Source organism: Syngnathoides biaculeatus, chromosome 20, assembly GCF_019802595.1.
Source record: "Syngnathoides biaculeatus isolate LvHL_M chromosome 20, ASM1980259v1, whole genome shotgun sequence".
In the NCBI taxonomy this organism is placed as follows: Eukaryota; Metazoa; Chordata; class Actinopteri; order Syngnathiformes; family Syngnathidae; genus Syngnathoides; species Syngnathoides biaculeatus.
In genome coordinates, this window is record NC_084659.1 from 6,193,667 (window position 1) to 6,214,633 (window position 20,967).

At 49.0% G+C, this 20,967-nt stretch overlaps 1 protein-coding gene across 2 annotated transcripts; it reads right to left on the minus strand.

The window, feature by feature from the left end:
* Positions 1-392: 392 nt before the first annotated feature.
* pawr (PRKC, apoptosis, WT1, regulator) lies at positions 393-20,651 on the minus strand. Of its 2 annotated transcripts, none has more exons than XM_061806236.1 (7): positions 20,022-20,651; positions 19,364-19,859; positions 7,552-7,680; positions 4,360-4,397; positions 2,425-2,524; positions 1,026-1,130; positions 393-934 (listed from the first exon to the last, which is right to left on the minus strand). In XM_061806236.1, the coding sequence occupies exons 2-7, from the start codon at positions 19,760-19,762 to the stop codon at positions 848-850; spliced, it is 858 nt and encodes a 285-aa protein (XP_061662220.1). In that variant the 5' UTR covers positions 19,763-19,859; positions 20,022-20,651; the 3' UTR covers positions 393-847. The 2 variants fall into 2 exon arrangements, with proteins under 2 accessions (XP_061662220.1, XP_061662219.1); XM_061806235.1 differs by having other exon boundaries at positions 19,364-19,862.
* Between the last annotated feature and the right edge of the window lie 316 nt (positions 20,652-20,967).

Here is a 20,967-nt window from a genome sequence, read left to right on the forward strand (position 1 = left end):
GGAAACGGCAAGCTAATAAACGTTGTCAAGTGTAAAGAACGAGTAAACTTTTCATTGCCCTCCGCTGGTATGGATCAGTTATTAATAATTCATGGATGGTGCCAATCCCCCCCCCCCCCCCCCCCGCACTACTTTTTTTCCGCCAATCAAGCAAAAATGTGTTCCCGAGCACTTCGCCTGTCAGGCACCGCGACGCCATTTTGTCATTAACTGAGATTGACGATTGCGCTTTTGCACGCGAGGCCCGAGTCGGATGATTGGCAGGTGGAAATCGTGTCGCATCTGCGCGCGCGTGCGCCGCCGCACCCGCGCCGCCCGCCGCTTTGCATTAGCGGCTGAGCGGCGCGCTATCATCACATCCAATTAGGCGTAATGAACACAAGCGAGGCGGCTGAAGGGAGATAATCAAAGTTTTATTAAACGACTGCATCTTCTGTACACGTATACGCATAATGCAACGCTAAATAAAATTTTAAAAGCTACGAAAAAAATACAAAAAAAAAAAAAAAACAACAACATGACGAGAAGCGCAGAGCTCGTTCCCTTTCGCGATGCGTTCAAAGCCTCCCGGTTCATTTTCGGACCCCGACGACACAATCAAGCGTCCTGAAATCGTTGCTCATTGACCGGCGTAATATTCCGACATCGAAATGTGCAAAGCGTAAAAAGTGATATGATCCGTGCACCGGGGCACTGCGGACTCTTCATGACAAAGCAGCTACACGTCGTAATCTTTTTTTGTTTTTGTTTTGAAAAGGCGCATACATTCATGTCCATCTAAATGGTCTTATATACAAAGTCATTTACATTAAATACGCGGGTGACGACGTCGCGGTTAAAGCTGCTTCTACCTGGTCAGCTGACCCACAACCTTCAGCAGAGTTTTGTTCTCCTGCTTGAGCTGCTCGTTCTCGTCTTCGATGTCGTCCAGGTCCTGCCGGGACAACGCCGGGACACTTAGACGTTTCATTCGTGTCATTTACGCTCGATATTTGAGCGCACACGAACGCGCCGGCGCCGCTCACCCGGTACAGCAGGTCCATCTCCTCCTTGAGCTTGTCGATGAGGTCGTCTTTGTCCCGGTGGGCCTTCAGCAGTCTGTCGTTCTCCTGGCGCTCCCGGGTCAGCTCCTGGAAAAGCGGCGTCGGCATGTTTGTTTTGCCTCAAAGCAGAACGTTCATTCTCCCGATCGCGGGTGAGCGCAAATCCGTTTCCAGGGTGACTGAAAAGCTCCGCGCAGCACGTGCGATGCGATACATAAAAAACACAAAAGGAGCTCTCGGCCTTGACGTGCGGACGAGGGGCAAACGCGCCTCTCGTCTCTGCGAGTGAGCCCCGACTCCGACTCGGGCCGAGCTTTGATCCGAGCGCAGCGGGACCGTCAAGAGGTTAGCCTGACGGACCGGCCGCCGCCGCCGCCGTCATCATCATCATCATCATCATCGGACCACAGGCCACACTAAATCCTTTTCATATTGTTCCGTTTCAAATGTCAGCCAAATATTACATTTTAAAAGTACCCCCAGAGCTGGTTTCTGTAGCCGGGGATCGGACCGCCTCTGGCCACCGCCCAGCTCACATTGCACCCGACCCCTGTGGTGAGCCCACGGGAAGGGGGACCCGGGTCACCCTTTCGGGCCGTCCCCGGCCGAGCCCCGTGGACGCAGGCCCGGCCGCCGGGCGCTCGCCTTCGAGCTCCACCTCCAGGCCCCGGCGACCCGCGTCCGGAAACCAAGATCCAATTTTTGGAGTCATCATTGGGGTTTTGGAGTCGTACTTTGCCCGGGCACGTCCCACTTGGAAAGAGACCCCGAGGACGACCCAGGCCACGCCGGAGAGACTTCGGTCTCTCGGCTGGCTCGGGAACGCCTCGGGATCCCTCCGGAAGAGCTGGAAGAAGTGGCTGGGCAAAGGGAAGCCGGGGTATCCCTGCAGAAGCGACTTCCTTCCCCCGTGACCCGACCCGGAAAAGCGGTAAATAATGAATGAATGGATGGATGGATGAATGGATAAAACTAAAATTTAGATTCGCAATTAATTTTCATGGATTTAATTTTGCTTTCATTTGATTGAATATTTCGTCCAAACTTTCTCTGCGGGTTGCCAGGGAAAACCCGCAAGCTTACCTTGGCTGATATCATTTTCCTGCAATTCTTGGAAATGCAAAATTTCAACCCCAGTTTTATTTATTTATTATTCTATCCATTTTTATTTTTGATGTATTTTTCAGATTTTTTTCTCATGTTCATCTTTTTAATACATTTATTTAAAGTATCACATTTTCTTCCGGCGAACCCTTTTGAGGATTCTTGCTGTGCGTGTTTTGACCCCGGCGGGCCACTTTTATCTGAATTTTGACGACATTTGTGTTCGCACAAAGCATGGATACAAAAAAAAAAAAAAATAATAATAATAATATTTGACCTGCTCCAGCTCCTCCAGCCTTTTCTCCAGACTTCCCGGCACGGCGTCTCTAACGTGGCGGCTGTGGCGATGCCGACTCTCCTCGTCCGTGCCGCCGCCGCTGCACACACACAAACACGCGCGCATTATCATGAGCACACCTGCCGCTTGAAAGGCTTTCCTTTCATTAAAGCGTAAATCACAAACTGGTGAAAGGAACAGAAGGGTGGGGGCGGGGGGCAGGGGGGGGGGTCGGCGTGTTCAATGAGCCGAGCGTTATCGCCTTTGTGGACGAGCGTTCTGCCTAAGAAGCGTTTTGCATACGAGGCCGGCCGAGTGTGCGTCACCGTTTACGCAGCCGCGCTGGAAAAGACAGCTGGCGGTGGGGGGGGGGGTGTTGACGCCTCAAAAGTCAACAAAATGTTGCTTCTACCGCGGATTCTTTGATGCACTCAAATTGCCTCTTGATGGATGCAAGATTAGTCAGCAGCATCCAACACTGCCGTCATCTTCCAAATCATCTTTCCCTGTTGAAATGAAAGGAAATGCACCCACTCCCAAAAAAGGTTTGGAATGTTTTGTTTTGTTTTTTTTTTAATGAGAAAAATACCACTCTAAAATAAACAGAATGTAAAAGAATGAAACTGTTCTTTCCACATTTTTTTTTTTTGCTTCAACTAAATGGACGTTGTGCTCACCGCGGCCACTTGAGGGCAGTATTATACAGCCGTGGGGACGGCTATAACTTGGATACAGTCCTGACTTCTCAGTCAGTTGCAGTAATAACGGACAGGAAGTCCTCGGTCTACGACGGAGATCCGTTCCTACAGGAGTGACTTAACTCAAATTTCGACTCAAGTCGGATAGCACCATTAAAATCCCAATTTACATCAAAATCTTCTTCTTTTCCTTTCGGTTTGTCCCGTTATTTGTATAGAAAACAAATACTATGAAATAAACAAAATGACGTACTTAGCATGACTGCTGAGAGGTGGATGGAGAAGAAGAAGCTGTGCTTAGCTATTTCCAAGGAACCTGGTCCTCAGTCCTCAATCCTCTCCATCTCCACAAGTATCCAAGAACCTTGTTTTGTGATCATTGTATCCGAAAAAAAAAGGAACGCAACTCTTCACGTGCGCTAAAATACGGGCTTTGTTTTGAATAATTGTCACCACGGAAGCCTTGGTGGTGTTGGCGTTTCTCCTTCTTCCAATCTTTTTATGATCTTGAGCTTCATTTCCATGGTAATGAATTTTCTTATGGCTTCAGAAGCATTTCTTTCTTCTTCTTTGGGGCCATAATGTCGAAAAAGGACGGCGAAAAATGCGATGACCCTCCCGGCGCACAAACACGGACAAGCGTTAGCCAGACAAAATGGCGGACGGGGGGGGGGGGGGGGGGTCTTGGGTCGAGTCCGAGGACTCACTAGAGCCACCGTTCTTCACAGAGGATAAAGAATATTTATTGTCTGTCTCCAAGAAATCAGCTGATGGACAGCTTGGATAAAAAAAAAGTGGAAAAAAAAAGAAAAAAGTCACTCATACCTCAAAGCTCCACAATTTATATTTTTTTTACGAGATTTATTGAGAACATATCCTCCGCTGCCAACTATTATTTCTGAGGTTCACATTGACATTTATATATTTTACCCATTTATTTAAGTCGTTTGACTACTTAACATTGCCATATGTCCACATATATTTTGGAATTTCTTTGCTCTTTTGATTCTCGCGTGCACGTCGCCGCTGTCATTTGATCAAATGTCAAAGCGCGCCGGAGCGAGCCCAACCTTCCCGACTGCTCCCGGCGCTGCCCGCGAGGGGTCGGGGGAGGACCCAGATGGCGCCGTGTTAACTGAAAGCTCAAAAGCGGCCATCGGGTGAAAAAGCAACAGCGAAGGAAAGGGGAGGAATAAAAAAAACCCCACCAGGATGTTGCGTGGATGGTGTTGCTTACCACTTGGGGCGGATGTTGACAGGTCTTCCCAGGTTGTCCTGAAAAGGAAACAAACGGGAAAAAATATGAGTTCTAGGTTTTTTTGTCCGACTGGTTTCTTCATAAACCGGCACCGTTCCCACCCGAAGAAGGCTGCAGCTTACGCATCCACAAGCTTTGTTGCGTTTAATACATCAGCCGTGCGCGGCGGAAAAGCAATCGAGGTCGTGTTTTTCCACGTCCCGGCGAGCGCTTGTTTGGATTGTCCGCCCGGGGAAACCAGGTGGCTCCTCACTTTTGGGGGCTGGGGGGGGGGGGGGGAATAAATTGGACCGAAGCGTGTTAGATTGGATGCAACACGTCCGTTAGAAGAAGGGAAATGAGCTCGGGATTCGTGACAAAAGTCGTTCGTTTGAAAATAGAAACAGGCTTTGTGATGCGAGAGCGCTCCTGGGCTCTGGCTTGACCGGTGTTCGGATGAGGGAGTCCGTCTGCCGGGGACTTAATGGAGTCGGGGGACCCGTTCGCTCCACGGAGCCGATAAGGCAACTTGAATCCAAAGCGCTTTGCATACATTTTGTGTTCTGCTCACACGTTAGTCACTGACGCAAGCCCGCTGATACAGGTGAGAATTATTAAAAAGGGCGCGTAAACAACGTTAGGAACCAAGGCCACAATATGAGCCGTCAATGAAGGGCGTAAAAATGATCAAACACGATAATCTGCACGCGTGAGGGGCAGGGACCGTCATTTCCGCCCTTTTTTCCACACGGTTTATGCGGTGAAGCGGCTAATTTGTCCATTTTTCTAACGACCCCAAGGGGGGACTCGAGCGGAAAAAGTCAGAGTGAGACCGGTGGAATATATGTGCCGAGGAAGTGACTTTTACCGGCCCTGTTAGCGCTGCGCTCGCGTGTTACTGCCGTGTGTCAGTGATTTTTACCGGTATGTTTTTTTTTTTTTTTTTAACCGGCCCTGTGAGCACGGCGCTAGCGTTAGCGGTAAACTCTCTGCACCGTCTTTCTTTGTAAATGTCTCGTGTTTCAATGTGGGCGCTTGCGGCTTTTCCGCAGCTGCGGCGTACGTACGTACCAAATGTACTGGGTGAGGCTTATAATCGGGTGCGCTCTGTAGGCCGGGAATTACGGTATTATTGTTGTCCTCACCCTAACCCATCCTCACACACTACTGTACTGTAGTATCTGTGACTTTTGAGTGTGCTTTTTTTTTTTTAAAAATGACAGGGCCTTGGCCGGCGTGTGACGTGGGCATCGGCAAATGAGAGCCAAGAATGGGCAGCTGTGAGCTCAGGTTAGCGGCTGGCCCTTACCCGGAGGAGCCCATTTGGAAAAAAATCAACCCCCGTGAAACTCCAAGGCAGAGATTTTGCAACAACCGGTTTTTATGATCCAATTATTCGAGTTGATCGTGGCAGCCCTTGGCAACAATACCGGCCGGAGACATAAAAAGGGGAACATCGATTTCAAACTGAAACATCAACAATTGGGAAGAGTTTGGTCCTCTCGATTCGACTTTTGCAGATTAGCATGAACTGGACGACTGAACATCGATCCAGACACGGTTTACGTGAGTCAAGGTCGCGGACTGTGTACAGGACGACTCCCCATCAGTGCACCGCACTTTATTTATCATTCTTGTAGTGTGGCGCAGTGCCTGACTTAAAAAAAAAAAAAAAAAAAAAGACAAATCTGTGCGACAGCTCTACGTGGCACAGATGACTTCTTGATGTTCCTCCGGGTGCACCGCAGCCGTTTGGCTTCCCGGCGCGGCGCATCCGACGCACTCGAGCGTTATGGTGATCGATGAAGTGTTTTCTCGCGGGCGGTTAAATATGAGCTTCTCTCGCCGGCGTTTACACGTCCAAACGGGCCCACGCGGGTCCGCGGCCACTAAACGTCACGTCTGGGGAAATCCGGAGATCTCCAATAAATCCGGTGTTTATCCATTCAAATCTAAACTTTAGGTTGCTGTAGATCCACTTAAAGCCTGGCGTGATCTTTCCGAGGTTTTCCTGCTGTTAAAAAGAATCAAGACGACGGCATTTCTGTTAGAAAACGAAATATTTTGCTTCTGTGTGGCCAAATCAGGAAACATCTTTCTTGGTAACGTGATGTGGGTTGACTCATTTTCTACTCCGGTAGCTTCCAATTTTTGGGATTCGCTTTCACAAGATCAGTTGTTCTTCATATTCCATAAATTTAAGTCGGCTAATCTTTCTTCGTATGCGCTCTGCAATTCCAAGAAAGACCGAAAAGGTTAGCGGCAAGCTTGGCGGCGCGTGAAACGCAGATAATCCCGCGGAATGTTCCGCAACGGCCAAAACGGGTCGACGAGGCCCGATAACCACGAGCGCGTGACGGCGGAACGTCGACTTGGAACGCCCGCTTCGCTCTTTGCGCGTCTTCGGGCACGTGATGATGAACGAGAACGCCGCTTCTCACATCTGCTCCGCGTTAGCGCTTTCGTGACGGCCCGAAATTCAAGACGCCGCAAGATGGACGACCGGCGCGCGGAGGCCCATCGCGGAGCTCATTTTTGTTATTTTGGACACCTTCTTTCAAGTTTACGCAATGAGCTGCCGTTTCTGGTTTCAACTGTACCAGCGTTTGGCAACACTTCCAACCTTGAGTCCTTTCTCCAAGGTCAACAACGTGCTCGCGTTATCTTTGGGGAAAAAAAACAAAACAAACAAAAACGCAACACTAGTGTTAGCCAGTGAGGCTAATATCGTTTTTTTATGACGGGTGATCTAAAGATAGTGTCGCTCCTTACAATCAAAGCTAAGCTAAGGAGGCTAACTATCTTTTACTTTTTGTAATAAAAAGTTAGCCAACTTCACAGTTTTGCTCTTTTCTAATGCTACACAGATTTCGACACTTTATGAGAATTCCTTACAATCTAAGCTAAAGCAACAATGCTAGCCATGCGGTTTTTTTTTTTTTTTAATGATTGTAAAACACCGACCTAGCCAGTTTTACAGGACCGTGTGTTGCTCCTGACTATCAAAGATAGGCTAACGATTGTCAGTGATTGTTGTTGTGATTGACATTTTCTGCCCTGTGCTAGATTAGCGTTCATCTTGTTTTGCATTTATTGCTCGAGTCACTTTGAAACATCCGTGTGAAATCTCGTTTTTGACAAAAACCGAGTCCCATTTTTCCAGAAACGAGTCTAGAGTTGTCGAGAACTGACCGAAACGAGTCCCGTGGCCGGGTCCGCCGTCATGGACTCGTTCTGGAAAGTGTTGGCCAGGACCAGCTGCTCCTCCTCATCCCGCCCGTCCTTCTCCGCGCCGTCGTCGTCATCGAGTTCATCCAAGCTCTGGACGGATGATAGAAGAAGAGGGGAAAAACGGGGAGTGAGAATAAGAACTCAACGCGACGCATAAGTGGGCCACGAGAGCGCGGATTGTTGGCGGGCCGAGATAACCTCTGACTCGACACTTGTAATCCTCTTAAGACAGTGGAAGTGAGGAGCAACAGGAGCTCCTTTAACTTCCGGTAGCTTTGACCTCCTCGGGTTCCCGACAAAGTAAACTTCGGTTCGGAACTAATGCCGGCGGGGACTGACGTCCGAGGTGCCAGAAGTTCTCTGACCCCATGCAACACCGACGTGAAGTCGGTCCCAGGAACGGCGCTTCTATGACTTGACAGGGATTCTGGAACGTAGACAAGTGGACTTCAGGCAACAGCGGCTTTCAGAAATGCGCTTTTATCTGAAGCATTTTTATGAGGTGGTGGTGGTGGTGGTGGTGGGGGGGGGGGCTGCTGAAACCTTTCAAGATTACGGATGTCCCAAATTCAAAGCAACGGTTCCTGTTTGACGCTGCAGGCGGGACAAAAGGTGCCCACTCACTCATCAGGCTGCTAAAAATAACTTCCCAGGAATGAAGCGGTTTGCGAGGCCTTTCCTGCCAAATGCGTTATCAGTTTTCCTCGGGGAGGTCTTCCGGCTCCCTCTTGCTCTCACAGCCTCTGAACTTTCCATCTTCTTCTTCTCTGGACGCAGCTTCAACCTCCCGTTGTCAAAGCGATTTACACGTCGCAATCCCGAATCTCAAAGTTGACTTTGGAATGGATTTGCGACTCCAAACTGGCTTCGCAACCTTATAAGGGATGTTTGCACAAATGGTACGATCGACTGCGGTTCTTAGCGCAACGTCAGAGTCGAAAGGATGATTGCGTCGAGCGGATGGATGGAAACGTGCACAAAAAGAGAAGACGGAAGGCTTCAGCCACGACACTGGCTGACTTGAGTGGGCGCTGGAAAGGATCCAGAACCTTTACTCCTTCCTGTTTACAAGAAGAGGGTCAAGGATTCGGGGGCTCAGCACGGTGTTTACTTGAGTCCAAAACGAATCCTGCATGGATCCTCGTGTACATCGCTCATTGGTTTGTTTTTTTGTTTGTTCCGTTCATAAGCAAACACGCAGCGCTAGCAAACCACGTGCCGTGTCCAGGAAGATTCGATTTTTTTAAGTTCCTTCGCTTGATGGTTTTACCGGGGGCTGGAATGGATTAATGGCAGTTACATCGGATTTTAAATCAATTGAAAAAAATATGAGCTTGGCCATCGAAGAAATTAAACCTGTAAGTGTAGTCCACCCTGAACCCAAAACAAACAAGATATTCTTTGCATTTCTCCCCAAATTTCCAGACTTCCCTCATGCTAGGGTAACAATATTGTAACGCGACAAAATCGGGATGTTTTGTCAGTGTGTCAAGTTTGGTTAATCACAGATCGCTACAAGCGGTCTGGACCAGAACCAACACGCACATGGGATCTATTTTAAGACTTGACAGCAGAGCTGTTATCACGTATCACCACATCTGCTTTCAATCCTGGTGTTACGTAAACGTCTCTATTTTGTTTGGGACCGCTAACGTTCTCCAGGAATCCTTTTCCCCGACTGTTAATTCATCAGCAAACCAGTTGGAATGTTCGGGTTCGATCGAGTCCGGATGCGACCCAGTGAGTGGAACTAAGGAAAAAGGTCACGCGGATCAACAGTCTTCACCTCCTTGTCGGTGCAGTTCTTGGGGTGGTTTGAACGTCTTTGTTTTGTAACCACAGACCAGACCAGACCAGACTAGGTATGAACCTCACAGACCCGTTGGGCTTAAAGGAAGTGGTCCTGTGTTTTGTCAAACGTCTAATCTTGTTTTCACCTCTTCCTTCCTGTTCCAAGATTTCTTTTTTTTTTTTTATTGTTCCCCCCCTGCACACAGCTCAAAGCTGTTAGGCTGCGGTTATTCCGAACCATTTTCTCTGGATGAGAAGCCGCTGAACCGGTTTGCTTTCAGGGCGAGGGAGGATTTAAAGAGCCGCAGAATGTCGCGCAAAGAAACACGATGATGAAGTGCCAGGAGACAAGAGCCGCCTCTTCTTTCCGCTGCTTTCATGCGGGCCTTTTTATCTGGTGCAATATTAAGAGCGCTTCGAGTGGATTTCATTCGCTAGATGCTCACGCCGCAAAAAAAAAAAAAAAAAGGTTGGGACTGCTGTCCTGCGGTGAGAAAATAACAATGACCTCATCGATTAATCGAGTGGGACGCAGGTTTCATCACATTCTACTTAAAAACCATGCACGGCAAAAACATATGCAGCCCATCTACTCCTGATATGTAAAAATATGTCACATGTATGTGACTCCTTGCCCATACTGCTAACCAATGACGCCATCTCTCGACGCTCATTTTCAACCCCGAAACCAGTCCTAAATCCTAACTCCAAAGCCTAATCCACCATTTAACCTCTCCAGTGGGCTCGGAATGTCCGTCCTGTTGTGTTTGCCAGACGTGTGTCACCTCGGCCGGCTGTCCAACCGGCTTCTTCACTTCTGGACTCACGGACCTCCACCACCCTCCTGGTTCTGCCTTGAACGAGGGACCTCAAAGCGTTTGAGCGGCGGCGCCTCGTGTTTGCCAAAGGGCCAAGGTAATTAGCTTCTCCAAGAAAGGACTTTTACACAAGAGAGAGATTCCATGACCGAAAAGCCAAAACCGTCGCAGCGGAAGCCGGCGCTCGGATTGCGGGCAAGACGAATCACCCCCGCGGACGACGCCGAGCTTTTCCGTCGCAAAGCGCAGGTCGCCCCTCCTGCCGAGAGGCGCGTCGCGACGATCCCAAAGCGCCCGTGTGGGATAATCGAGACACCTGCCGGGTGACTGATTACGGGGATCACGGAGACGGCCGTCGCGCAAACAAAAGACGGGGCTCGGGCGGTTAGGTAAGCGGCAGTAGCGGCCCGGGGCCACCTGATGGCGCTGCCCAGTCGTCCTGTTTGGCAGCCACAACAAGCTTCATCTGCAATTTCAGACTTTCATCAAATTGAAGAGCGCAGAACTTTTTTTTTTTTTTTTTGAAAGGATCTTTTTGGTAATTATTATTCAGGCTAGTTGAAACTTAACGACAACGGCACCTCGACTTACTCGACTTGAATTCCATCCGACACGCTCGTAATACAATAATTTCCCCCAAATGAAATGCGTCAATGTGTTGCTGGGTGTGCGCCTTTAAGTTTTTGCAGTGCGTGTCCCGTTAATTGCGTTTTACGAGCGGAGTTAATCGTCAGAAAGAGTCCTGGCGCAAATCAAAAGGAATTGTGCGGCGGACAGCCGGTGGCTGAAAAGCAAAGATCCTTTTCAGAAGGACTCGGGTCTGCCCAAGTGGAATTTCTGGGCCTAATTAAGGAGATAATGTCTCGCCCGAGCTAAACAAACGGCCCCGTCCTTCCCGGCGGGTAAGCGTTCAATTATTTTAGCGCTAGCAGGGCGACTCTTTTAAAGAAATCTAATTGAGCAAAGGGATTAGGTGCCTCGCTTGGAAATAAATCGTCTTCTTTTGTGTTGTTGGCGGCGGATTATGCCGTGATTATTGAACACCTGACGAGGGAAATTGGTTGAAAACGTCCCCTAAACGAGTGATTCTCAAAGATTGCGATGTGGTCTTCGTCTCAAAGAACGCCAGAGAATCACTAAAATCGCTCGCTGCCATCGACGGAACATATCTGTCGTAATGTCGCTGGTTGGCACTGAATGAGTTAAATCTTCAAATCTTATTGCGCATTAAACATCCATACAGCCATCTTCTTCAACGCTTATCCACACGAGAGACGTGGGGAGCGCTGGAGCCTATCCCGGCTATCATCGGGGAGGAGGCGGGGAACACCCTAAACTGGTCGCCGGCCGATCGCAGGGCACATAGAGACAAACAAGAACATGCAGACTCCACACAGGTGGGTCCGGGATTGAACCCGGCACCTCAGAACTGTGAGCCCAAAGCTTTACCAGATGAAGCACCAAGCCTTAAACAATTTTTTTAAAAATCCGGGACAGTATCTATTCAGTACAGCTCAGTTTTGTCAATCTTTGAAGGTGTTTGTTTTCGTCGTGTATTTGGGACACGATGACATCACCCTCCAACCCATTCCGGAAGAATTATTCAAGGAGCATTCGCAAAACGCCTTTGTTCTGTCACACAATCAGAGAAAGTCTTCAAGCGCCTCATTTGGCTTCAAACGGCGGGCGTGGACACCGCGCGACATCCGGAATGTTTAGCGTAGCGCTCGCGCTCGTCACCAGAAACAGGTCGCGACGCGCTAGCGTGCATCAAAAGGCCGCGAGTCGACCGACCGGTTGGTTTTGTCGCATTAGCCTAACGACGACGACTCTCTGTGTAAACGTTTCGCAAGTACTGGAACACTCCCACAAAATGAGTTTAAATACACGCGCGTCACTCAAAAACAGACGTTTTTTTTTTTTTTTTAGAGCTAACGTTGAATATACGCTTCGGTTCTCTGTTATTCCAGAATACGTGATAAGAATGTTTTTTCAGGCTTTTGATTAGCTGACAGGCCCCTTCCAGTCGAGGAATGCATCCCCCCCCCTTCCCCGTAGACGCCATTGGGAGGGAAAATGTACGTTTTTAAACGTATGCGCCAGTGAGCGCATACGCCCAAATATGGAGCGAGAAGGAAAATGAGGCCCGCCCGCCGGAGGAAAGGTAATCCCTGTGTGAAGGGGGCCGGTCGCCGCTGAGCCAGGCTTCAATACGAGAGGAATTCCAATGAAGTGCAAGTTGATCCCGGCAGCGGGACCCTCGACAGACGCAACCCCCCCCTGCCGCGAGCGCCACAGAAGAAGAAGGAGTATCCAGACTGCGAGAAACGGCAATGAATGTCTGCTGTCAAACCGCTGGCAACAAAAGCGCGTACACCCCCTGAGTGAAAAGGTCCACGTCGGGCCCAATTAGCCGCGGTTTCGGCCCGGACAGACACACAAAAAAAAAAAAAAAAAAACGGCTAAAAGAGAACAAGAGACGACGGCGAAAATGAAGGAAGGAGGCGAGACGAGACGAGCGCGGATGGCGGCGATGGCGTCCTCCGAGCGCCACCTTTCATTTTCTGCCGCCGCTAACAAACAATTTGCCCACGTTCGTGTGAAAGTGTGAAATAAAAGCGATTTGATTTCCTCCCCGGAAATGGAAACAAACGAATCGGCCTCAGCGTCGCCGCTGCTTTTTAATTTAAAAAAAAAAAAAAAAAAAAGCGATGAAGCGTTAGCGTCCGGTTGACTTTGGGCCGTCCTGGAAACGCACTTTGACCCCCGAGCAAGTCGATCATTCACAGCTGACTTCGACAAACGCGACATCGAGTAAACACGCAACCGCCTCGTCTGTACTCCGAGCCTCAAAATGTTCACCCTTGCTTATAATTAATACTTGGATTCGTCAATATTCCGCAAACTCTGACAGACTTTAATGTCATTTCAAATTAATTGCCTTTCAATATGAAAGATGATAAAAAAAAAGGGAATCAATATTGTGAGGACGCTGGCTGAGGTGCCCCAACTGGTAAAAATATTCATTAAAATTTGCCTATCGGCATTTTTATTAAGTTTTTTTGATTGTTTTGCGTCATACACACTTCCAGTAATCCCTGCGTATTCCAACTTCACCGGTGACAAATTCCCCATAGCCCTGAAAGTACGAAAATTAGTCTCAAGGAAGTACCGTATTTTCCGGCCTACAAGCCATGCTTGATGGTGATGTGGCTAATTTGGGCATTTTTTCTAACGGCCGCAAAGGGGGCACTCGAGCGGAAAAGGTAAGAGTGAGACCGGTGGAATGTATGTGCCGAGGAACTGACTTTTACCGGCCCTGTAAGCGCTGTGCTGGTGTTAGCGCTCTGCTAGCATGTTGCTGCTGTGTTACTGGCGTTTCTCAGTGATATTTACCGGTAAGTTTTATTTTAACCGGCCCTGTTAGCGTTAAACTCTTTGTAAATATCTCGTGTATGAATGCGGGTTTCAATGTGGGCACTTGCGGCTTTTACACAGCTGCAACGTGTGTACGTACCAAATGGTAATTCCTTTTCAAATGTACTCAGTGAGGCTTCTAATCAGGTGCGCTCTTTAAGCCAGGAATTACGGTACTTTGAAGTGATCCATCTCCACTCAGGGAAGGAGGAGCTAAATTTAGTCAGTGTTGTTAGCAGAGAGTCATTGGCGTGTGCACGTACATGCCCACAGCCCATATATATATATATATATATATATATATATTAAAAAAAAAACCTTTAAAACAATAACTTTTAAAGGGTAATGCTTTAAAATGAATGAATAAAACATTTTCTTTGGGGTTTAGACCCTTGATGAAAATAAAGTGGGGGGGAGGGGGGGGGGAGGCACTACTGCACATTTAAGGGTCATCTCATCCAATCCCAAAGTTTTTGGGACCATTTCAAAGTTGTGTGAGCAGAACGTGTTGTAATTGCACATCATGGCGAACTTTTCTTGTTTCATTCTTTTGGACCCTCGAGGCTCTTCTCCCGCTCTCGGGACGACATTCCTTCACCTTCTCCCGAAAGAGGAAGGCAGGCGGCCGTAACGACGCGCAAAACGAGCGCAGGAATCTCGGGAGCTAATGAACATTCCCGGCATTCCGGAGCTCGCACTAATCCGATCCGAGGTGGAACTCAATTTCCTCCTGCCTTCCGTGTCTTCGCCGGCCTCGGACGGGAATGTTGTGACTCAGCGGCTAATCCGTGCCAAAATGTCGCAGCGAGAACAAAAGGCCGCATTCCCTCTCGAGCCGGCGCTCCGGAGAGCTCGCCAAACACGTTTGGTGTGCAACGTCTCGGTTTACCGGTTGGAGGCGGGCGAGGCGGCGTGGAAGTGCCTTTTTTCTTTTTTTTTTTTAAACGAGTTGATAAATTCTGCAGTTTTAACGTAAAAAAAAAAAAAAAAAAAAAACGTCTGCACGTGCCTGGCGTGCTTCGCGCGGATTTATTCTCGCTTGGCCGCAACGCGTCTTCATGACCTGGAAGCTCGTCGGCGGCCTCTTGGCCCCCGCTCGGCCTGCAGCTTCGCACGTTTCCCCCGCACGCTTTGCCCTTTTCCGCCTTATTTTGGATTCCTTTCCGCCGGGATGTCGTTAATTGACGGATCGCGGAGTTCTTTCCGACCCCGTTCGCGTCACGCCACCTTTTCGGAACGCGCGTTACGACGAAGCCAAATGTTTGTGCTAGCGTGCTAAATGTCACGTCCGCTTATCGGGTTGGTCAGGAGAGAATTTCACTGTGGTCTCGACTGATCGACAATGCGGAAACTAATTTCCAACCGATTCCTTTTAAATGTTTTGGTTCAGTTAAGCGCAAGTCCTGCAAAGTATTGACCGCTTTTATTTGCAGTTGAGAGAAGCAACAACAGCGGACTCCATTTTCTTAATTCACTCTCCCTTAGAGAACAGGCGAGAAGTTCGCTCATCAGGGAGGGGCTCAGTGTCGAGCCGCTGCTCCTCTGCATCGAGAGGAGCCAGATGAGGCGGCCGGGGCATCTGATCCGGATGCGTCCCGGACTCCTCTCTGGTGAGCTGTTCCAGGCAGCATGTCCCACCAGAGAGAGACCCCGGAAAGGACCCAGGACACGCCGGAGAGCCCAAGTCTCTCGGCTGGCCTGGGAACGCCTCGGGATCCCTCCCGAAGAGCTGCAAGAAGAGACTGGGCAAAGGGAAGTCTGGCTATCCCTGCTGAAGCTACTTCCCCCGCGACCTGACCCGGAAAAGCGCTAGAAAATGGATGGATGGACTATGAAGAAAATTAACAATCAATGAAAAGTTCTTTTTAAGTTTATCGGCTGATATCGGACAAAATTCGGGATGTCTGTCACGTCTGTAAGTTTAGAGTCAGATGAGTTCGATCGTAAAATGGCCACCGGTGCCGGTCTTTCCTACCAAGGATTTGACGGGCCGTCAGTGCGTTTTCTGGTGAGTATTGGCGAGGACCTCACAGAAGTACAAGTTTCTTCAGAAGGAAAAAACTTCCACGTTTGCGAATGACCCCCGCCCTAATCAAAGGTTGCGATTGAGAGAGAGTTTTGTTCTGTAATGGACATCCTTGGAAGAAGCCCAAGCACTCATCAGGCTGTGTGGGAGGAAGACAAAGGCCGGGGGTTCGGGGGGGTGTGCACTCGGACGGCCCAAGCGCGCCTTCATCGTGACGCGCGCTGGAACCGCTTTCAAAAGGTAGAAACTGCTTTTTGACGGGAAAACACGTCGGGCGCGGCGCAACCGGCTGGCGAAAGTAAGCCCCGGCCGTGATTGGTGTACTTTTCCTTTCGTAAAGTATCACGTTTCGCACGCTATTATAATTGGCAGTATATCAAATCGCAATCGTGTCATATTGGAATTAGCAAGAATGACATCGCTTGGGGTTAAGCTTCATTGCGAAGGGATCACATCGGAACGTTATCGGATCTCGTCTTCTGTGTTTGTTGTCAACGAGTTGTGTCGCAACATCTTTTTTTTTCTTTTTTTTTTTTAAATTTAGGTGAACATAAATTGGGCGGCACGGTGGGTGAGCTGTAAAGCGTTGGCCTCCCAGTTCTGAGGTCCCGGGTTCAATCCCAGACCCGCCTGTGTGGCTTTTCTTTGGGCACTCCGGTTTGCTCCCACATCCCAAAAACATGCCACGTTACCTGGACACTCTAAATTGCCCATAGGTGTGATTGTCTTGGTGTGCCCTGTGATTGGCCGGCGACCAGTTCAGGGTGTACCCCACCCGCCTCCTGCCCGTGGACAGCTGGCATAGGTTCCAGCACTTCCCGCGACTCTCGTGAGGATAAGCGGTGAATAAAATGGATGGATGGATGAACATAAATTGCATCGGCTGTACAAATAATACAATAACTGTACGCTGCGGGTATATTTCAGATGTTATTGCTATCATTTGAAGAGTAGACTTGGGAACGCACTTTTTGTTTTTTTCTTCCCTTGAAACTAAAACAATCTTTTTTTTCTTCTATTTCCTGAGCCCCCCCCTCCAAATTCCAACTCACTCGTTATGGGCCCGGCGACGGAGGCGCCGACCCAACCAGGCGGACAGACTTGGTCTGAGTGAATGAACAGCGACAGAGCTTTTGTGTGTGCGTCACGCACACGCCGGCCCACGTCATCGGGTGGTGGGGGGAGGGGGGGGGGCGGCGATAATTTTGCATTGAAAGAAAAATAAGCGGGTGCTGATGTTTTCTTTTATCGACGTACTGTTTGCATCCAAGCAAATGAGCGCATCTCCAAATTCCATCCATTTTAGCCGCTTATCCTCACAAGGGTCGCGGGGAGTGCCGGAGCCTATCACAGCTGTCAACAGGCAGGAGGCGGAGCTCACCCTGAACTGGTCGCCGGCCAATCGCAGGGCACATGAAGACAAACTGCTGCACTGACAATCGCACCTATGGACAATTTGGTGTACAATGAATGTTGTGTGTTTTTGGAATGTGGGAGGAAAACCGGAGCGCCCACCCGGAGGAAACCCGCCTCGGCGCGGGGAGAACACGACACAGGCGGGTCCGGGATCAAACCCGGGACCTCAGAATTGTGAGGCCAACACTTTACCAGCTGCCCCACCGTGCCGCGTCAAATTTCACGTTATTTGAAAACAGAAAAGGGAAAATGTCGATTTGAAGACGTGATGAATTCTGGATTATTCATATCTTTTCATTTCCCGCCCACCCCATGCGGCTGGAGAATTAAAAGTGGCTGCTGGCCTTTTTCTTTTTCTTTTTCTTTTTCCACTTCCTGCTTCCTGTTGCAATTCCCCAGCGGGATGGTGACAACTCAGCGGGACACAAAATGGATGTTTGGGACAAGGACGGACGGGCTCCTGGTTTTCCGGTTTGAGCGCCGCACGCTTCACAGCCTTGCCGGACACACCCATTCTTTTGTTTCGCTTACATCACGGTTTGCACAAACCACAACGGCAAGCAGGAAGGAGACTCGACTTTTTGGGGTTTTTTGTTTTTTTTTTAAAGGCTACACCGAGGTCCAAGCTAATGTTTGATGGTAAACTAAACCCAGGTCCGGTCCGCTCTGTAAACTTGACGACGCGGCGCGGGATGATTTTGGTTATGGTGTGTGCGGTTTATTACACAAGACGCTTAATAAGCAGCCGACACGCAAGCGCGGCGCGATATTTAGCGCCGTCCGCCTTCGACCCGACCGACTATCCGAGACTTTTGCGCTTATTTTCATAAGAGGCCGAAATGATATTTTAATGTATGTATCGATTCAACAGTTTTGTTATCCATCCATCCATTTTCTTTGCCACTTATCCTCACAAGGGTCGCTGGGAGTGCTGGAGCCTATCCCAGCTGTCAAAGGGCAGGAGGCGGGTGGGGTACACCCTGAACTGGTCGCCGGCCAATCGCAGGTCACATTGAGACAATCGCACCAAGGGGCAATTTGAGAGTGTCTAATTGATGCTGCATGTTTTTGGGACGTTTGAGGAAATCGGAGTGCCCGGAGAAAAGCCACGCAGGCACGGGGAGAACACGCAAACTCGTTACAGGCAGGCCCGGGATCGAACTCGGGTCCTCAGAACTGTGAGGCCAACGCTTTACCAGCTGATCCACCGCGCCGCCGAGTTTTGTTCTTACATTCGTTATTAGCCGAATTATTTTGAAATTCCATCCATTTTCATCTGATTTGTGTACTCTGCCGATCGTAATCATAAGTTATGAACGAAATATTTTGCACGACTGCTCGCGATTGGCTCAAAACGGAGCTATCGGGGGCTGCAGCGCCACCTGCTGCTTCGGCATGCATCCGTCACCTACAGAGGATGTGAACAGTTTTTGCTTTTTGATTCAATTTGTTGGGCCCGGGATGTTTTTTTTTTTTTTTTTTTTTGGGGGGGGGGGGGCTGCTGCATGTGATGTATCCTTCAGCTCGACAACCCCGTCCAGTGGATCCGGACTTTTTGGGCCTCCTCTGGCTGCTTTCGTTCCTCCAAACATCGGCAGCAGATTAGAGCGGACACATGTATGGCAGGAATTTGGAAAGCTGCTGGGGAAAAAAAAAAAAAAAAAAAAAAAAAACAGCTCCTCCTGGCCACATTTTTTTTTTTCTGGACGCGTCTACGCCAGCGCTCGTCATGATAACAGAAAAAGTCAAACTAAGTGCGAACGTCACGATGCAAATTTACAGAAATGGTAATCAAATGCGTTTTTGCGTGGAAAAACGATGCAAGGAATCAAAAAGGATGTTTAAAAAAAAAAAAAAAACAATCGAAAAGAGCAACAATTAGCTCACAACCAACTGATTACCAAAGTCAACAATAACTATTTTGATAATCAATCAAGATGAAATATTCTCTCATTCTTCTTCAGTTGTCCATGAAAGCACAGCAATTATCTTTGTGTTGAATCAAAATAATACATTTGCAAACAACATCTGCTTTGACTTTGCAAAAAAAAAAAAAAAAAAAAATTTTTGGGTAGACTTTCTGACATGATACAAACCAAAGCAGGAACTATTTGGGAATAAATATGGGGGGTGGGGGGTAAAAAATGTACTTTATATATTTATTTGATCCAATTCATCAAGACATGAATCACGCATCCAACTCATTTCTATTGAATATTAGGAGATGACAAATATTTGTATGATCTTTACTTGTTTTAATGATTCCAAACAGTTGACGCCAAGGGCCAAAAAATGTTTGACTGACCTCGTTGGACGGCATGCTGACGACCCCCGTCGACCTGCGCTTCTCCCTCAGCTTCCTCTTCTCGATCTGACCTTTGCCCTTCCTGGCGCTGGGCCCGCTGCTCTTCTTCTCTTTGCTCTTACCGGGCGGCGGGCTCTCCCGATCGCCGCCGCCGCCGCCGCAGTCGTCGTCGTCCGGGGCGCGACGCTCCGGCGAGTCGGCTTTCGGGCGGCCCGCCGGGTGTTGCGGTTCTTCGAGCAGGCGGCAGTTCCCCGAGGTGGCGGCGCCGCCGCCGGCCCCGGTGGCGGCGGCGATGTCCCCGAGCATTTTGGCTCTCATCTTCTCCCGTTTGGCCTTCCACTCCTCCAGGAAGTCGGTGGTGGCGCTCGACTTGAAGCCGCCGCCGCCGCCGCTCGCCATGCTCTTTTCCGGTGGCTCGGCGTCCCTTTCAGCGATTTCGTGAGAATTTCACCTCCCCCTTAAACACGCCGCATTCCCGACTGAGTGGCTCCGGGAGCTGCTGGCGGGCAGAAGGCGGAGGAAGATGAACAAAAAAGTACAACAACCGAAAAAATGGCTCCTTTCGAAGGCGGGAGCACTTTGCCTTGTAAACTCTTTCCAAAGTAGTGAAAGTGAACTTTTTCGCGAGCCAAGTGTGGCGAAACGGCGGCTTCCTCACCTGTGTCAGGTTCGTTGGGGTCCTCCGACTCGCGCACCGGCGCTCCCGACCAGGTGTGCCCGACGCCCGCTCGCCTGTCTGCGGCCACCGTCTGCGCTCTGAGAGCCGCCGCCGCTCGCGCTGCCCTCCCGAGCGTCTGCCGCCGAGTCCGGAAATGCCCGAAGACTCCCGAGCGGTGCCGAAGCGCTCCTGGGAAAACAACACCGGCGCGCTCGGCTCTTTCCGGGACATTTACGAGCTCATAAAGCGGTGGGAAATATGACAACTATGTTTGGTTTTATTTTTAAAAATGATTGCACAGTATCTTACGAATTGGCTGTTGGTTTGTTTTATTTTTATTTTTTTTTTTTTAAATGGACACGCTAAAATACGAGGCATAATACTGCATGATTGCAGCGTGACGTCAGCTATCATGAGGACGATTGTAAAATAAGATGCGAGTGACAGGATTGTTTTTGAGTCATTTGGGCCGAGTCACGGCAAAGGCGACGCTCCCACGCCGACCAGCTAGCGCCCAGCTGATTACTTTATTTCACCGAGTCACGATTGTGCGTTTTCAAGCGCAAAATGTGCACACGTTTGACAAATGCAATGAAAAGTATTTTGACATGGGTGAGCATACAGTATCCGCCCTTAGTTCCTCAGAAATGCAGGATACGGAAATAACCTGAAAATGTGCTAAAAAAAAAAAAAAAACCAAATCAAATTGGTCAAAATCTTGCACAGCGTTAAATCACAAATGACGTCACGTTGCCGAATACACTATACAACTAATGGTTCACATAAAAAAAGTCATCTGGTGAAGGCGCCATCTGCTGGTGAAAGGGCATAGTGCGTGGGTAAATCGTAGAGGGCTCATTTAAAAATATATCGTGCACGATGAATAGTTTCTAAATATTTTTATAATCAAAGTATAATGGAATTAGGCTGTGATTATTATTTTTTA